The sequence below is a fragment of the Stegastes partitus genome, unplaced genomic scaffold (assembly GCF_000690725.1).
Source record: "Stegastes partitus isolate 25-593 unplaced genomic scaffold, Stegastes_partitus-1.0.2 Scaffold166, whole genome shotgun sequence".
NCBI lineage: Eukaryota > Metazoa > Chordata > Actinopteri > Pomacentridae > Stegastes > Stegastes partitus.
Window position 1 is genome coordinate 117556 of NW_007577897.1, and position 17376 is coordinate 134931.

Sequence of the window (17376 nt, forward strand, 5' to 3'; positions counted from 1 at the left end):
TAGAGATGTGGACTCACTGGTAGGTGCACATACGGGTCTATATGTTGTTATTAATGTGCAGATTTACAAGCTGCTTCCATGTTGTCTTTATGTTGTAATTTAGTCTTACTATCTGCTGCCATGTGTATATTTAAACAATCAGCACCAATATTTGCACATTTAAACAGAAAATTACAAATAAAGCAACACAAAATGAACTGGTCTTGCTGTAAATAATCAACTGGAGACGTCACCTGTGAAGTAAATTTTTGTTTCCTTTGCCTTCCCAGACCGACCTGAGCCAGAAGCTGTCGTTATGCAGTAAGCTGTGTTTTGCGATCGGCGGCGCACCGAAGGAAGTGGCAGCCAGCGCCACGGCCTTCTTCCTGCAGATCTACCTGCTCGATGTCGCTCAGGTAAACGGAGGAGAACGAGGAGTGTGTAGTAAAGTGTGTGTGGCTCCTGTATGTGAATTAACGGGAGTTCTGTGCTTGAAAGTGGCCTAAAAAGTCCAATCTGTCCCGGTTCTACTCTGCAGATCAACGCCTTCCAGGCCTCCATGGTGCTGTTCATCGGTAAAGCCTGGGGGGCCGTGACCGACCCCGTCGTCGGCTTCTTCATTACGAAGAGCAGATGGACCAAGATCGGCAGACTCATGCCCTGGTGAGCTCACACACTGAAGCCAAACTCACTATCGGTATCAGGACCGCTCCAGAATGAGTGTTTCCAATCATCCATTTCAACATTCATACTCTGAGAAAATAGGGATATGCATATAGTAATTAGGAACTACAAGAACATTTAATTTTAGTTTCCTCAGGATGAACTGAAACTATTGATTTACAGTAAAGCTCCAAATTCTTCAACCCCAAAACAAAACTCAGATTTTTATGCCACCAGTTGACTTCTTCTTCCTGGAAATGACATAAACAGGTGACAGAAGATGAGACGACATCGTGTTAAAGATGTTAATGATGAATTGTAACGATTTCTTAGTTTGGTTTTTTTCATTTCAACGAAAAAATACCAAAATTATTCATACCTTTGCAGTTGCTAACCAGCTTTATGCGTCTCAACATGTGTTTGTTTTGTTTGTTTGTTTTAGCCACGACTTTTATCTGACTAGAGAACTTCTGCATCAGCTTTTCTCATTTTGTAGTTTATTAAAAATACTCTAGCGCAGAATAAAATCACCAGAAAGGTATAAAAGCTGCATTTTCTTAAAAGTTTGTGACATTTCAAAATAATTTGACCTATTAAAGTAAAAATGTAAAATACAAACATCATAGAAGTACTTTAAATTCTTTATTTACATTTTAAATAAACCAGAAAAAAACACTGTTGTTGAAATAAAAACCTATAAATGAACATTTGGTGCAGGTAATATCAATTTTCACTTTAAATAGGTTCAATTCATCCGTAAGTGAGTTGTGAAAAACAATTTTGCAATTCAGATTTTATTTATTTATTAAAAATTTTAGAGTCACTTCTTAAAATCCCCATTAAATTAGGAGAAAATGAATTATTGACATATTTAACACAGCATCTTAGTGTCTTTTGTCACTTGTTTATCTCATTTCCAGTAAGAAGAAACCGACTTGTGGACTAAAAATTGATACTTGTTGTGAAAGATGTCGAGCTAAACTGCACACATTTACCTCAAATGATAACTCTGGGTAAAATATCGGTTTCCTCGGTTCTGATTTTCTTGCTAAATTTACGTAGAAGACTGTAATTTGTTGATGGATTATCAAACATGCGGCGGTTTCCCTCCCACCTTCTCAGACGTCATTACGCTCCCCACACGACGCTCATGTTTGTGCAAAAAAAAACCCAAAATTCAACAAAAACAAGCTCCAGTTTTTGGATGCTTGTTAAATTATTCTCGGTGTGTCACCTGAGGTTTGCGCTGCATAAACAGCCACCGTGCTTTAATTTGCTGTTGCGGGCGGTTTTGTTTGGAGGCCGTGGGAGGCTGCGTGTTTCTGCACAACAATAGTTCATCTTTCATAAATCACGCGCCGCTTTTATTACATTTACGTAACACCTCGTTTGCTTTCTTTTTTCCATCATCTGCAAGCTGTTCCTCATCTCCGGGGCTCTGAGTGCAATTTTTTTCACCTTCCGAGCGTGGATTATACGAGGCCATCACCACTTTTATAAGCAGCTAAGCGTGCATGCGTGTGTCTTTTAAACACACCAGCGTGACACTTACTGTAATTACACAGGCTGCAGCTAATGCCCACTCCATTAGAAACCATAGATTACACACAGCGCTGGAGGGGAACCAAGTCCGCTGTGGCCAGACGCTCTGCAGCAGACAGATGCTGATGTTAATTCAGCTCTGGTTCCCCCTCGGGAAGCTGGAGGTGTTTGTTTGTGCGTCTCCGCCTCCGTGTGGGTGTTTTGATTGTGTCTCTCGCTCAGTGTTTGCGATGAGACACTCCCTCAAGTTTTTAACTCCGTCTGGAAAGTCCCCTCGGCCCCCGTGAGCAGGAAGAGCTGCTCTCCCGGCGGCTGACGCATCCAGACGTTAAGTGATTTGTATCTCCGCCTCGAGTTCCTTCATAGGAAGTCTTTTTGGGCCCAAAACGTCCCCCCCGGGGTGCCGCCGTGTTTATGATTTGTAGCAAATAACCTTCGAATGCGGGAAGTAGAACCTTGAGAAAGCAGTTTATCAAGATTAAAGAGCGAGAAAGTACATACACTCTACCTGCTGACCTTATCTGCCCGAGCGGGGCATAAATAACCGCGGAGAAGTCAGTATCTGCAGCACATTAAATCATTTGAACCTGGTTGTTTCCTACTGAGATGATGAAAACAGACCCAGTGCTGCTGCTCGTATTCATATGATCTCTGAAAGGAGATCAACTCCCAGCAGAAGAACTACTGAAGGATAAAACAAACAAGATGATTGACTTTGTTGGTTGTTGAACTGTGATGCACAAACATGTCTGATTAGCATGAAACCTTTCAATCCTTAACTATAGATATTTAAAATCGTGTCTGTGAAATTTTGGATTCATATGTCAAATTCTATCCGAAATAACATTTGAAAGAAGTCGTCCATCATTTTTAGCATTTTTTTTAAAAAGGCTGTTTGAATGACAATATCTCAGGAACTCTTTTTATTTTTTTTCATTTTTATTATAATTCTCATCATATCATTGATTCACAATCTGAAAGTGACGAATATGCACTTTTTTTTTTTTTTTTTAAGTTTTGAAACTCAGTTCTACTTGGACCAGACTATCGACCAGTACTTTTGTATTTGTGGTGCCAGTCACTTGTGAAAGTTTTACAAAATAACTTTCTTAAAGTATTCGATATGTTTTGTTCTGTATTACTGTGACATGCAGCTACACAGGTGGATCGGTGGTTAGCACTGTTGCCTCGTTGCTAGAAGGTCGCCGGTTCGCGTCCCGGTGAGATCTTTCTGCGTGGAGTTTGCATGTTCTCCCCGTGCAGCGTGGGTTCTCTCTGGGTTCTCCGGCTTCCTCCCACACAGTCCAAAAACATGCTGAGGTTAATTGGTGATTCTAAATTGTCTGTAGGTGTGAATGTGAGTGTGCTTGGTTGTCTGTCTCTAAGTGTAGCCCCGCGATAGACTGGCGACCTGTCCAGGGTGTCCCCTGCCTTCACCCTGAGTCAGCTGGGATAGACTCCAGCCCCCCATGACCCTAGTGAAGATTAAGTGGTGTGTAGATGATGGATGGATGGGATGCAGCTACACTTTGTTCATAAAATAACTCTAGTTGGCTTCTGCATGATCAATTTATTCATTAATATGACCTTAAATATGGGAGTTTTCTTGACGGCTTTCATTTCTTTCCTATTTCAGCTCAAATCAGAGATTATTTGACCCACTTGTCCAATACTGCAGATTGTGATTCTGATACAGTTTGTAAAACCTGTGAAATTTTCAGGCTTTTATCTTTAACAGCTCCTGAGATATTGTTGTTCAAACAGCCTCAATTTTCAAAAACGTTCTAAAAGTGGGTTGATGAACAAAAAACAAAAATCATCTCAGAAAGTATTGACTACATGAAGCTAAAAATCCACAAATATCTTTATAAATATCAGTATTTTAGATGGAATGACAAAAAAGCTGGTGTTTGCAAAGTTTATGCTGAACTTTTGGGCATCGGTTTTAACAAAATGCACCAAGAATGTTTTAACTACTGGATGATAGAACTTTTCTCCCAATAAACGCTACACCAGCAACAAGACTTTAGTTGGATGAGATGATATCAACCGGCCAGTTGAAGCGGGCATCACGGGCCTAGTGTCGGAATATGTCAGTATTTATTTAAGTAAAAGCAGCACAGTAAAGTCCTGCATTCAAAGGTGCTGTCTAAACATTAAACTAATGAACCCTTGTGGCTGATATATTACCATCAGTTACCTTTTTTTTGCACCAGTTTGAGTTCATGTGTACGTGTGCTACAGTTTTTTTTTTTTAGCAAATGATTACTGCACTTTTGGAAGGACTCGCCACCCAAACACAACAAACCACCAGTTTAATCCTGAGAACCGCCGCGATCAGTCTGACCACCGGACTTTATTCACGGTCAGCTCTGGCATCTGGAAGGCATCAGGAGGGCTACTGTACGTCCGCTTTCAGAAGGCGTTTCTGCCTAAGAAACAGAACTAGAAGAAGTGCTCACATCCTGTATGTGAGTGGAAATGACCCGAAAACAGTGTGAAAAAGTAGAAGTGCTGCCTTCAGATGTTTAAAGATAGAAAAGTATCGTCATCAGAATATAGTGAAAGTACCAAAAGTGAAAGCAGTCAGTATAATAGAATGATTGATGTTATCTTATTGGATTATATTTATTGGTGCATTAATATGTTCATCACTTTAATGTTATTTTCTGCTGTGTAGTTTGTAAATTTCCTCTTTGGAGCTCATTTAGATTTTAAGCTAATAATCAGGGTAACGTTCCAACAATAATGCCCCATATTTAGTCTTCTATGATTCTGTTTTGTGATATTAATCTGAATTTTAGCACAGTAATGTACAGGGGAATCAAAAGTAGAGTATTTGCCTCTGAAATGTGGCGGAGTGGAAATATCAAGTAGCAGAAAATAGAAATACTCAAATAAATGACCCAAAACTTGTACGTAAGTGTAGTACTTGAGTAAATGTACTTAGTTACTTTATGTGACTGACACCAGATCGCATTGGGTGTAAAAGCTCCTCGTACAAACTTCAAATCTCCCACTGAAGTGTCCACAGCTGGGAATTGTGGGTAATGTAGGCAGCAGAAAGAAGAATGTGCAGAATAAAAAAGACAATATTCTGTCAGATTTTATGCGTTTTTTTGTAAAACTGTTTATTGTAGGTCAGACAGTTTTGTAATGTAGAAGTGCAAACCTAACATTTAGTCGAGTATTATCTGTCAAATACATGTAGTAGATTATAAAAGGTGGCATATGTGCAGAAGAAATACAGCATTAAATTACCAAACCTGCACTTGAGTGTCGTACTCGAGTAAATGTACTCAGTTACATTTTTGGTTTAAAAGTTCCTGAAGGAAACTCTTAGTTGTCCAAAACTGAACTTCTGCTGAGAATTCTGGGTAACATAGGCGTCCGGTTTTGACAAGAAAGAAGAATTTGTTGAATGAAAATGAGAATTTTTAATTATTTTTTTAAATAAAACTGTTTATTGTAAGTCAGACAGTTTTGAAGTTTAGGAGTGCAAGCCCAATATTTAGCAGAGCTCTCTGTCAAATACATGTAGTAGATTATAAAGGGTACAATATTTACCTGAGAATGTTTGTGCAGAAGAAATATCTCGTAAAATGGAAACGCTCGAGTAAATTAGCCCCAAAATTTCACGTGAGTAAATGTACTCAGTTACTTTATGTCAATATATTTGTGATATAAAGTTCCTAGAAGAAGCTCCTAACTGTCCACAACTAAACTGCTGAGAATTGTGGGTAACGTAGGCGCCTGGTTTTGACAAGAAATAATAATTTGTTGAACGAAAATGTCAGATTTGATCCTTTTTTCTTATAAAACAGTTTATTGTAAGTCAGACGTGTAGGAGTGGAAGCCTAACATTTAGTAGTATTCTCTGTCAAATACATGTTAGTAGGACGAAAAAAGGACAATATCTACCTGAGAATACTTGTGGAAATATACCGTCAAATGCGAATACTCTGTAATTTCTACATTCTCTAAGTCTCTTTGCACTGCTGGGATGTACGGCCCCCACTAAGCCTAACATCAGCCAATAAAGCACATCCTCACCTACAAGACCTCATTCCAAATCCCTGCTGCCCCATCGCACGTCGTCTAATTAACATTCCGCAGATGTCCCCAACCAGCCAGCTAGAAGAGGAATTTTAAGTGGCAGCTTCTTATCAAGCGTTTTAATTAAGGCTGTGCAGATTTTTTCGGGGACAGGTGCGACCGTGTATCCATGCGTGCATAATGGCGCCAGGAAGCGTTTTTGTGCCGCATCCTCAACCCGCCCAACGCGTCCATCTTGCAGGAACATTCTAACCGTCCCCATTCAGGGGCCCTTTCAGCTCCCCCCAATGACCGAGCACTCAATACTGCAGCACCAGCGTTGTCGGGCCGCCTTTGTTTCAGCGAGAACAATCGGGAGGAGAGGGAGGTTTCAGCGGCCTGGATGATGCTAGAAATGACTGTAACCGGCCCCTCTCTGCCGCTTTCTCCTGCTCTCTGTGTTCCGGCGTGCAGCAGGTCAGAGGTCGGAGTTTTGTCGCGCTCGCCCAAATTCCAACGGATGCTTTTTTCTTTTTTTTTTTCTACCTGTAGATGAGTTGAATTACAGCCATTCCAGCGTCTGAACAGACTCTGTTTCTGGGTGTTTTTTTCCACTCCTGTCACATTTGTACTCACCGTGGCCTCATTTTTAACTCAGATCCTGCACCTCTATGGAAACAGAACAACCACGACTAGAAGGAGAGAAAACTCACAAATATCTCCTGTGTAAAGCTAGAATGCCATAAATTTGAAGTTATTCCATCTCAAACAATCAGGGGCTGATTTGCTTGACTGCTTGTCTCTTCATACGCTATAGATCAGGGGTGTCAAACTCTGGCCCGTGGGCCAAATTTGGCCCGCTTTGTAATTATATTTGGCCGGCGAGACAATACCAAATGACTACTAGAGCTGCCCCCGGTATTATACTGTACAGCCCATTCACCGCTAATACTACAAATCCCATAATGCCCTGTTGTTGTTTTGGCACGTCAATCAGGACAGGACCCAGAAACTCCCTCTCCTCTGTGACAGTAGGCACTTCACACTACAACTGTCACTGTGCCACTGATGTGTTTTTTTTATTTATAATTAGATTTTGCATGTCTCCACTATTAAGTTATATATAATGTATGGTAATAAGCGTTGCTTGTTCCATATTCAATGTTAAAGCAAAATCTGTTTCGGTCCATATTAAAAGGTTCATTTGTTCAATGATGTCCCACGACTTTGTTCAGGTTTTAAATTTTGGCCCACTGTGTTTTTGAGATTGACACCCCTGCTATAGATATTTACATTTTTATCTGTGACATTATAGTTTGATATATCAAATATTCATTTCTAAATAAATACATTTTCAAAACAGTTCCTTCAATAAATTGCCTGTTGACCCTTTTTCAGCACATTCTTTCACACTTTATGTGTCGTGTTTGAATGACAACATCTCAAACACTATTGAAGATAAAAGCCTGAAGTTTTCACTGTTGTTTCTCATCGTGTCATTGATTCAGAGTCTGCAATACTGGACGAGTAGGTCAAACAATCTCGAATTAGGGGTGAATTATGAAAAACAAATGAAGCTGTCACGAGGAGTCTCATCTCTGAGCACACATCAGACATCTGGAGTTTCCAAATGGTTCCCCAAATATAACTAAGATTCTTGAAAATATAGTTTATTCCCACATGTAAGAGAAACAACTGTGAAAATTTCAGGCTTTTATCTTTGATAGTTCCTGAGATGTTGTCGTTCAAACACAAGCTCAAATTTAAATGTGCAAAATCACACGCTGTAAGTGGGTCAACGGGCAACTGTTTGTTTTTTATGTTCTATCTCAAAAAATACTTGATGCACCAAATAAAAAAATCGAAAAACATCTTTTTTAATATCCATATTCTTGCTGTACCATTTTCAGGCAAATTTGGAAACGGTCGAGCGGAACTTGTTCTAAAAACTCGATGATTTGAGATGAACGACCCCACAAAGATTTAAAAAGACACCTGGAAATAACATACAGAACATTTTGCAAGTGCCCACAGCTGTTAGCAGTACTGGAAAAGTGTAGTGACTTTACATCTGTTTTATGATTTAGTTTTTAATTTTCACACTTGTCTCCTGTCTGCTCTGGTGGAAACACTGCCTGCAGTTCAGCTGAAAAGTCCCTGAATTGTTTCTTGTGAGATTGTTGGTCACGGCTGAGTGAAACCTGGCTGTCTGATGCAAAGAATTTTGTGTATTTCACAGAATCTTATTCGAGCAAACACTTAATTTTTGATGTTTTTTTTTAAACGAGACGTGTAGAATGAAGTGATTTTGATGACATATCGTGACTTTAAGCTTCGGTTCGGTTCAGCTGGAGCCACGTGTCACAGATGAGTAGTTCGAGGATCGTCGGAAACACGATTCTTTCTGTTTTTACACTCTCTGGCTTTGATAAATATTGTAATTTTGGTGATTCTTTTAGAAGACAACATGCCATTCAAACCCGCCGGTGGGTTTTTGGGGTTCGGAGGGTTAAAGGGACGCAGGAAGAGGGCGGATGATGATGATGATGATGAGGATGATGATGATACATCGGCGTTTGGCGGCAAACCGTTGATCATCCATAATGTGCTCTTTTCCTCCTCGTTTTGCAGCTGCTCACGTCGACCATAATGACACGGACCGGTTGTTTACTTATGAATTATACATGGCCCACATACTGTATCATCCGAGTTCTGAGAAAAAAGCGCGACGCAGCAGAACGGCTTCACGCTGCGTCCGCTCGTGTGTCTCCACGGTATGCGCGGCTTTGACATATTGTGGTGTTTTGCCTTGTTTGCGCGTCCCTCCCCGGACAGATTCCTGCCATACTTACAACAACATAATCATTTAGCAGTCAGCTTAACCCCTCGGCTGTAATCTGCCTGAAATATGGCCTCATTCTAACGGTGCTATGACAAGTTACATAACGCAGCCTCTGTCCTGCTGTGAAAACGATTGTTTTGCTGCAAAACGAGATTTGTGCATGAACATTTGTGCATGTTTGTTTCCCTGCAGGATGGTGGGTTGCACTCCGTTCCTGGTGGTCTCCTACTTCTACCTCTGGTTCGTTCCTCCCTTCAACGGCGGCAGGTTCATCTGGTATCTGGGCTTCTACTGCCTCTACCAAACCCTCATCACTGTAAGTCTGACAGAGGAGACGAAAGCTCCCATCGTGTCTGCAGACAACACATTGCGTAACAGACGGATGAAAACAACAAAGACGGTTGCAGTCATCTCGTGCCTTTGATTTGCGAGCAGATTAGACGCCTCGCCTCAAAGGGGAAGTGTAGTTATTTAGGTGTAGTTATTATGCTCCAGACCATTACTTTGTTTCCCTCTCTAACCCGTATAACATGTGCTACGGAGCGTGCAGCCCGCTGCAGCCACACTGCGGCCAGCTGTAATGGCATGTCATTCTAACTACTTGATAAGTATACGGTGAGCCCTGCCAGGAACCTTCTCGCTGGGTAAATGCCGGTTGCCACTTTTAGCTTCCCCCCACCTCTCCTTCATTGTCTGCCGCTTGTGTGTTTGTGTGAAGTTTTGCTGGGAAACACCAGCTGTTATCACTCAGTCTGTAAACACGAGGCCGAATGCAATACGTCACTGGAAATGCAATCAACTAATAACCGGTTTTGCGTCCAAATTAAGCCGTTCTCACTTCCATCTGCGTCCCACGGTTAAGCAGGTTGGATTCTATAAACATGCAGTAAAATGACACACGCTGTATAGGAGCTGCACAAAGAAAGAAAAAAAAAAAATCCTTTTCACGGCCGCATTTATTTTGGTTGCGGCTCTGCATGCTCATTTGGCCGCAGTGCTGACTGAGCCCTTGTGTAAATTACAAAGTGAAGCAGGGCTATTCTCTGGGAGAGGTGGTGGCGAGGAAGGAGAAAACAGATCTGAGGTTTGGCCGACATGGAAACTGCAGAGATTGCTTTTGGTATATTTACAGCATGTGTACATTCTGCAGGAAACACGTCGATAAAAGGCAGCGAGAGGGCTTTCATTTGATTGCGAGTCCGTTTTTTTTGCGTGTAACAGTCACAGTAGGAGTCGAACGATGTGTTTGTTTTAGTATTAGTCAATCAAGGAGGCGTTTAGAGCTGGTGTACGCTCACATCGAAATTAAAATCTGGTGTGGAAATGTAGAAAAACACAAACTCCAATGCAAAACTTCACTAAAAACCCTTTTTTAGATTTATATCTTCCATGTATTTAATAAAAATAGAGCTCTTTAGGGTTTATCTTTAAGGATTGATTGACTATTACTCTTGACATGGAACCAATCGGGCCCTAAATTGGTTTCTCCAATAAATTCATTTATTTTATTGGGAGTCAGTCAAATTATAATAATATTTGGGGAAAATATCAGATCTGCTGCTCATAACTATCTACTGTTGCATGAGTAGGACTCTTATTTAAAGGACGTTTTCTTCTGCTATCCTGTTATCGAGGCATTTAATCCAGAACCAGAACGGTCGACCTCATGGCCAAGCTCGTTAGGATTCATCCTCTGGGGACCGTGAATGTCCGCGGCCCGCTCAGTAGATGTTGAGATATTTTGGTCTGGACCAACGTGACCGACTGTCACTTCCATCCTCAGAAACAAGCCGCCGGCTAAACTAAAAATAAAACCACAACTTAAATTCATTCATTATTTCTTCTCCTCCTCGTGGGACTTCTGCGACTTTTCACTGCCGCTGTTTCCAGACTTGTATTTACTCCTGTTTCGCCCGAGAATTAACCGACTCTTTCTGCTCCGTTGCAGTGTTTCCACGTGCCTTACTCTGCCCTCACCATGTTCCTGAGCACAGACCAGAAGGAAAGAGACTCGGCCACTGCCTACCGTAAGGCCTCTTTTTAAAAAATATTCCTTTGTGCGTGCTTTGTGAAGCTTTGCCTCTGACAACCCGATCTGTGGCGACAGGAATGACGATGGAGGTGCTGGGGACGCTGGTGGGCGCCGCCATCCAGGGCCAGATCGTGGCCAGCGCTCACACTCTGAAGCACTGCCCCACTCACAACATGTCCGCCGGTTACCCCGGCAACAGCAGCGGCACGGAGGTCGTCAAGAGCCTGGTTCGCCCCCAGGATTACCTGTCACACGCTGTAAGTGTCAGAGCTCCAGAACCAGGAGCCCAGGTGCGCTCAAAGTAGGCCAAAGTTTGAAAATAACTGTCGTGAAGCCGTGTGCGCAGGGCGGTTGCGAGGTCCAATGAAAAGGGGGGATTGTTGGAAATTGGCTCCATATTTGCAGGCTTTCTACAGGTTCATCCAAAATGGCTTGGGATCGAAAGGAGACGTCGCTGTTTGATATCCGAACCCGACATCCTGAGCCTGGCTGACCACAAAAAGGGGGTTCCTCCCTTCAGGCTCCAAAGCGTGGCCCCCGCTGCACCGAGGGGTCTCCACAGCCTGCAAGTCATTAGGCCTATTTATATCACACCCCCAACGCTCAAAGGCAGATTCAACGTGTGGGAAGTGTTTCTGAGCACTTCAGTTTGCGGAGCTGTGAATAAAAACTGCCGGGACGGAACTTTTTTTTTGTGAAGATGAAACAAGCCCAGAGTCCAAACTTTAGGGTTTGCGCCGCAGCTATTTGGGTTTCTTTTCCAAATGGATTTTGGGTGAACCCTATCGGGGGCGACCCGCTGGCCAGGCCAAACCCTCCGGCAGCCACCCGCTAAATTCCTCTCGTGGTCGCTGGTGAGGGTGGCACACCGTCTGGGCAAACTCAGTCTGCCCTCGGAAACAGGGAGTGTTTGATGTGCATAAATAATAATGAACCGCTGGGGCTGAGCCGCACGGAAAAATAGCAAACAAACAGAAGTTGTTTAAGGCAGAGCAGTTCCTGTCGGGGTACGGCATCGGACGGTATTTTTGGATAGAGATCTACTTGAGGTTTCTTCCTGTTTATGCTTGTGTTTGTGCAGCGAAACGGCAGCTCGCGAAAGTCCACACAGAGAGTCGCAGGCAATAAATCAAGCTCTGATGAGTGTTAGGAAAAAGGAAGATCTGAAGAAAACAGAAAGTGTCCACAGTTCAGGGTAAAAACCGACACCTAGAGCGAACGTATGGCGTGTTGAAACCAAGCCCTTGAATCTTTCAGGCATTTGAGAACATTATGAATTAAAGATTGCAGCAAGCCTCAGAATAGACTGTTGTGTGAGAAGAGACGGACGGACGGACGTAGACTGAGCTGCTCCTGGTGTTTGTCTCTGCAGAAGGAGGTTTACATGATCGCTGCTGGCGTCATCGGAGGAGTGTTCGTCATCTGCACGCTGGTGATGTTCCTGGGAGTCAAAGAGAGAGACGGTGAGAACCTCCCACGATGCTGAACTGATGTCTTGATTGACAGACTCACAAGTTGTAGCAGCTGATTGATCAATTACAGAGCAGATGACAGATTTTTGTATTTTATTGGCCTTGAGGCTGCGAGTTTGGGCTCTTTTTTTCTCCCATTCTGTATTACTGTAACAGAAACTGTAAAAAACAGTGAAAATAACAGCAAATATCCTTAAAATAATGACATTTTGCAGCTGATTTAAAAAATAATGATATTAATGAGCGTAAAACAATATAATTACAGTCAACATAAAAATAATACCTTTTTTCTGTGGCTTTTACGAGATATTATCTGTTGTGAAAAAAACAGAATATCTGTAAAATAACAGTTGAAATTTTTGCCATTTTTCAATCCCGAATATAATTTTTCTTCCTTCAAAATAGTGGCATAAATCTGTAAATATATATATTTTCTTATTTAATACAGTAAAAACAAATAGTGTAATTTTACAGTCAAATAGTCTAACAAAACAAAACAAAACAAAAAAACACTATTTTTAGACAGTTTTGGCCCCTTTTTAAAAAGTTTTTGCAATTAACATATACATTAAAATATTGTTCTGTGATTTTACGAGTTATTATCTGTAATTTAACAAAAAAAGAGGAAAATCTGTAAGATAACAGTTAAAACTGACCATTTTTTAATCCTTAATGTACATATTTTTCCTTTCAAATAAATGGTAAATAACTGTAACTTGTTTTTTTTCTTATTTTTTCTGATTTTGTTCTCATTTTTTTTAAACTAGTAAAATAACAATATTTTTTGCTGATTGAAATACAGTCAAAGATAATCAGAAATTATAAAAATACAAGGAAAAAAAACAAGGAAAATCTGTGAAATACCAGCAAGTAAACACAATTTTTTCATTTTTTACAGTGACACTGTGACAGCGCTACTCATTTACAGTATGAGGTGCATTTATTGCATCTTTATGTATATCTGTATGTTTTATATATACACACTCCCCATATGTACCTCATACATGCTGTACTCTTTGGAACTCTGCCAGCATTAGCTCATTACACTGTGTCTGATCGTTATTACACGATAAATGACACCTCTCACTGGGACAAACGGCCTCCACTGCATTGCAGGGGCAGTTCCAGAGCCCATCTATCGCCTTTCCCTTACTGCATGTTATTCGATCCGCTGCGTGCTCATATTCTTATTCCACATGTAACCTGTTTCAGATCCGTATGCCCCAAAGACCGAGAAGCAGATCCCGTTCCACCAGGCCTTCATCCTGGTGATGAGACACGGGCCGTACCTCACTCTAACCGCCGCATTCCTCTTCATCACTGTCGCCATTCAGGTAAATGCATTTATGAAGCACTTCTCAGACACGACACCCTGCGTTACAGTAAACGGAGCCAGTCCTGGATCCCGACGACGCTCAATGTTGATTTGATCAATGCAGAAGAGCACTTACTGAAAGCTGCTGCTTTAAAGCGTGTTTTAAGTCTCTGGGACTCCTGAGAGCGAAACCCGAGCAGCACATTCCTGCTGTTTTCCTGTCACTCCGACACAGACGCCACAGTCTCGACACCTCGCTTTAAAGGCTCTTTAAATTATTGCAGAGTTTTGCATCGGGATCCGTTTCTGTATATTTTTCGCCCCGCTCATCTCTGAGGAGGTGTCAGTTGTCATCCGTGTCGAGCCTCCGAGTGGGAATAAATCACTGCGAAACACCGTCAGCAGCTTCTCCAGTCACTTCATTTGGCAGCCAGCTGAGTGCACAGCGACAGTGCTGAGTAGACAAGACCGGGCTGCATCTCTGAATGTTTGATCCTCTGATTTCTGCAGCTGGTTCAGAGCAACTTCGTCCTCTTCTGCACTTACGCTGCCGACCTGAGGGATCACTTCCAGAACATTGTGCTGACTATCCTGGTGAGGTCTTGCTCTGATTCGCCTCACAAAAACACAAACATCTCACTGTCTGGACACTTTCTTTCACCTTCATGGCAGCTGCTTTAGATGAGCCACATGTTTTTATGTAGGGAACATTTCATTTCAGCGTCTCATGTGAAATAATTCTCCTCACATCTGCCTTTCCCATCAGGTTTCTGCAGTGATAAGCATTCCGCTGTGGCAATGGTTTCTGCAGAGGTACGGGAAGAAGACGGCCGCTTTCTGTGGTATCACAGTGAGTGGACTGGTTTTTATTTTCATAGCTGCTAGCGTTTACTGTTGAACTTTACTGCTTGTGCCATCTTGTGGATGAACTCGGGAGCGTCCTAATCTCAGAAGCCACACGTCAGGTCAACAATATGAACTTTTCCCTCTCCTGTGTTTGTGTCCTTTAGTGGATCATGCCCTTCACGCTGATGCTGGTGTTCATTCCTAACGTGGTGGTGGCCTACGTTGTGGCGGTCTCCTCTGGACTCAGTGTGGCTGCATCACTTCTGCTGCCATGGTGAGACTCAATGGGCGTAAAGTATGATTTGTTTTGGCTTCAAGTATCGAAAACAAAAGCAAAAAAGGAGAGAAAATGGGCAGATTTTTTTTTTGTTTAACTTAAACATCAATATGACAAGTCTGCACTGTATAAACAAGGAGAAAAAAACAACAAAAAATGTAAATATTTCAAGAAAAATTCTGAAAAATCATTTACAGGTTGAATATATGTAGAGATATGTACATGCATAAAAATAATGAAATTACTTATAATAAATCAAAAATAAAAAAAACTGTGAATTTTGTTTCTGTCATTAACTGTGTGTAATTTTAGAACTATATTTACAGCATTTAAAAGATTAATCTATTCAACAAAAAGGAAATATTACAATAATGCATTTTAGCATTTAATATTTTATTTTTATTTATTTTACTTTTATGTCCAAATAAAAACCTTAATTTTCCCTAAAAATATATATATATTCTAGTTATTTTACATTATACATGTAAATTCACAGTCTATGTTTATAATTTTGCTAATATTTTATTGTATTTCAAAATTCTAGAAAAAAAAAGCCAAATAAATAGAAAAAATTCTGGAAAAATATGTCTTTTAATTTTATTTTTCTCAAGCATGATCATTGGTTTTTTACAAGCTTATTTATTTGCTTTAGTGGTGATTGAATCTTATAGTGCTTATTATGTGAAATATGAATATTCTGTTTCTTTAACTTGGTGAAAAAAGTCATGTGTGCGAAGTTCCAGTGCAGGTTTTTACCCGCATAATGTTCAAAACCCAGCAGTGCTCTGACTTTGTTGACATTCAGACTTTATCCTGCAGCTCCTTTCATGCTAATTATTGTTATTTAAGTCCCAGCAGTGATTTGTTGCCCAGAAATCCCCATCAGGTCAAGTCACGGTCAAGAGAGTGATGTCATTCTTAAAAATTACAGGTGGTACTTTAAAGCTCGTGTAGCATCAAGGAGCTTTTAGGTATCTTTACATCTGTTTTGCAGTCGTTTCTATGACCTCCTCACTCGTCTCCCGTCTCCTCCCTGGAACCTCAAATTACAGCCTTCGGAGGGGGGCATGTTTATTTTGGACGGGCCCGATTGTTTATCCTGCCAGTGGGCCGAAGCCGGTGGTGCCGCCCGCTGCTCATCATCTAATCGTGTTCTTAGCTCTGCAATTTTAGCCCAACCGGTACATCAGGGCTCTATAAGTAGACCCCACATCGTCAGGCCGGTTGTGCAAGAAGAGCAAAGGGGCATTCAGGACAAAATCTGCTTGTTTGTGTGTCCAGGTCGATGTTGCCAGATGTGGTGGACGACTTCAGGCTGGCCAACCCCTACTGCAAAGGCCACGAGGCCATCTTCTACTCCTTCTACGTCTTCTTCACTAAATTCGCCGCCGGCATCTCCCTGGGAGTGTCCACCCTCTGCCTGGAGTAAGTCCCCCGATTAATGTATCTGCACTTAGCGTGTCATGATACCTCGCTTAAAAAAAAAAAAGAAAAACCCATTAACCCCAAGCTCCGATGCATAATTCATCACGCCAGAGGTGTCGAGTTTGCTCATTTGCTGCAGCTTCAGGTCGATGTTCCCGTAACCTGCGTTTTAATGTGTGTGTAGGTTTGCAGGGTACGACACCGGCGCCTGCAAGCAGCCCGCTCCCGTGGTCTACACCCTGAAGCTGCTGATTGGCGCCGCCCCGGTGGCCTTCATCGTGACGGGGTTAATGATCCTGCTCCTCTATCCCATCAGCGAAGACGTACGGCTCAGGAATAAACTCTGCCTGGAGGAGCTACGGTGTGTAGAAATCATAAACGGACACCTGAGGGAACAGCTTTAACCTCCTGTGACACGTTAAGTTCTTGTTTGGCAGACGGTCGTTTTTATGTCTTCTGTAAAGCTCCAGGAAAAGTATAAAGAAGCAGGGAAAGAAAAAAAAGAAAAATGGACAAGTTACATGAACATTACTGATATTGATGTCTCTCACAGGAATCAAAGCGTCAGCTCCAGAACTGTGGAAGATTTGAGTAATGTGTGACCTGGATCTTGAATGGAGTGAATTTCACAAAAAAAAAAACAGAAAAAAAAAAGCCACGGATTCCAGTGATGCAGCTGGAAGGTTGTTCTTTAGTGTATATTACACTGATAAATAGTTAAATTGTTTTAATGTAAACATTTTTTGTTTCATTTTCACATGTACTGTATAGTCATCTTGGATATATAAATATATATATATAAAATAAGACTACCTAATTTATATAAATGAATGTATATCATTAATTGCCGTGTTTAGCTCTACAACACCGTTATTTATTTATGATTCCAGAAAGGATTGATGACATGAAATCAATAAATGTTGTAGAGATTGATTGGTAGACAATAAG

General features: G+C 41.4%; 1 protein-coding gene across 1 annotated transcript in view; it reads left to right on the top strand.

The window, feature by feature from the left end:
* Nucleotides 1-17372, top strand: part of mfsd2b (MFSD2 lysolipid transporter B, sphingolipid) — a 24724-nt gene extending 7352 nt beyond the window's left edge. Inside the window, exons 3-15 of the mRNA XM_008279612.1 lie at nucleotides 270-395; nucleotides 518-642; nucleotides 9254-9377; nucleotides 11010-11088; nucleotides 11169-11350; nucleotides 12466-12556; nucleotides 13778-13899; nucleotides 14391-14474; nucleotides 14647-14730; nucleotides 14891-15000; nucleotides 16285-16428; nucleotides 16613-16789; nucleotides 16982-17372. Of these exons, the coding sequence (XP_008277834.1) occupies nucleotides 270-395; nucleotides 518-642; nucleotides 9254-9377; nucleotides 11010-11088; nucleotides 11169-11350; nucleotides 12466-12556; nucleotides 13778-13899; nucleotides 14391-14474; nucleotides 14647-14730; nucleotides 14891-15000; nucleotides 16285-16428; nucleotides 16613-16789; nucleotides 16982-17030 (1497 nt within the window). The 3' untranslated portion in view covers nucleotides 17031-17372. The remainder of the gene's footprint in view (nucleotides 1-269; nucleotides 396-517; nucleotides 643-9253; nucleotides 9378-11009; nucleotides 11089-11168; nucleotides 11351-12465; nucleotides 12557-13777; nucleotides 13900-14390; nucleotides 14475-14646; nucleotides 14731-14890; nucleotides 15001-16284; nucleotides 16429-16612; nucleotides 16790-16981) is intronic.
* Nucleotides 17373-17376: the final 4 nt, after the last annotated feature.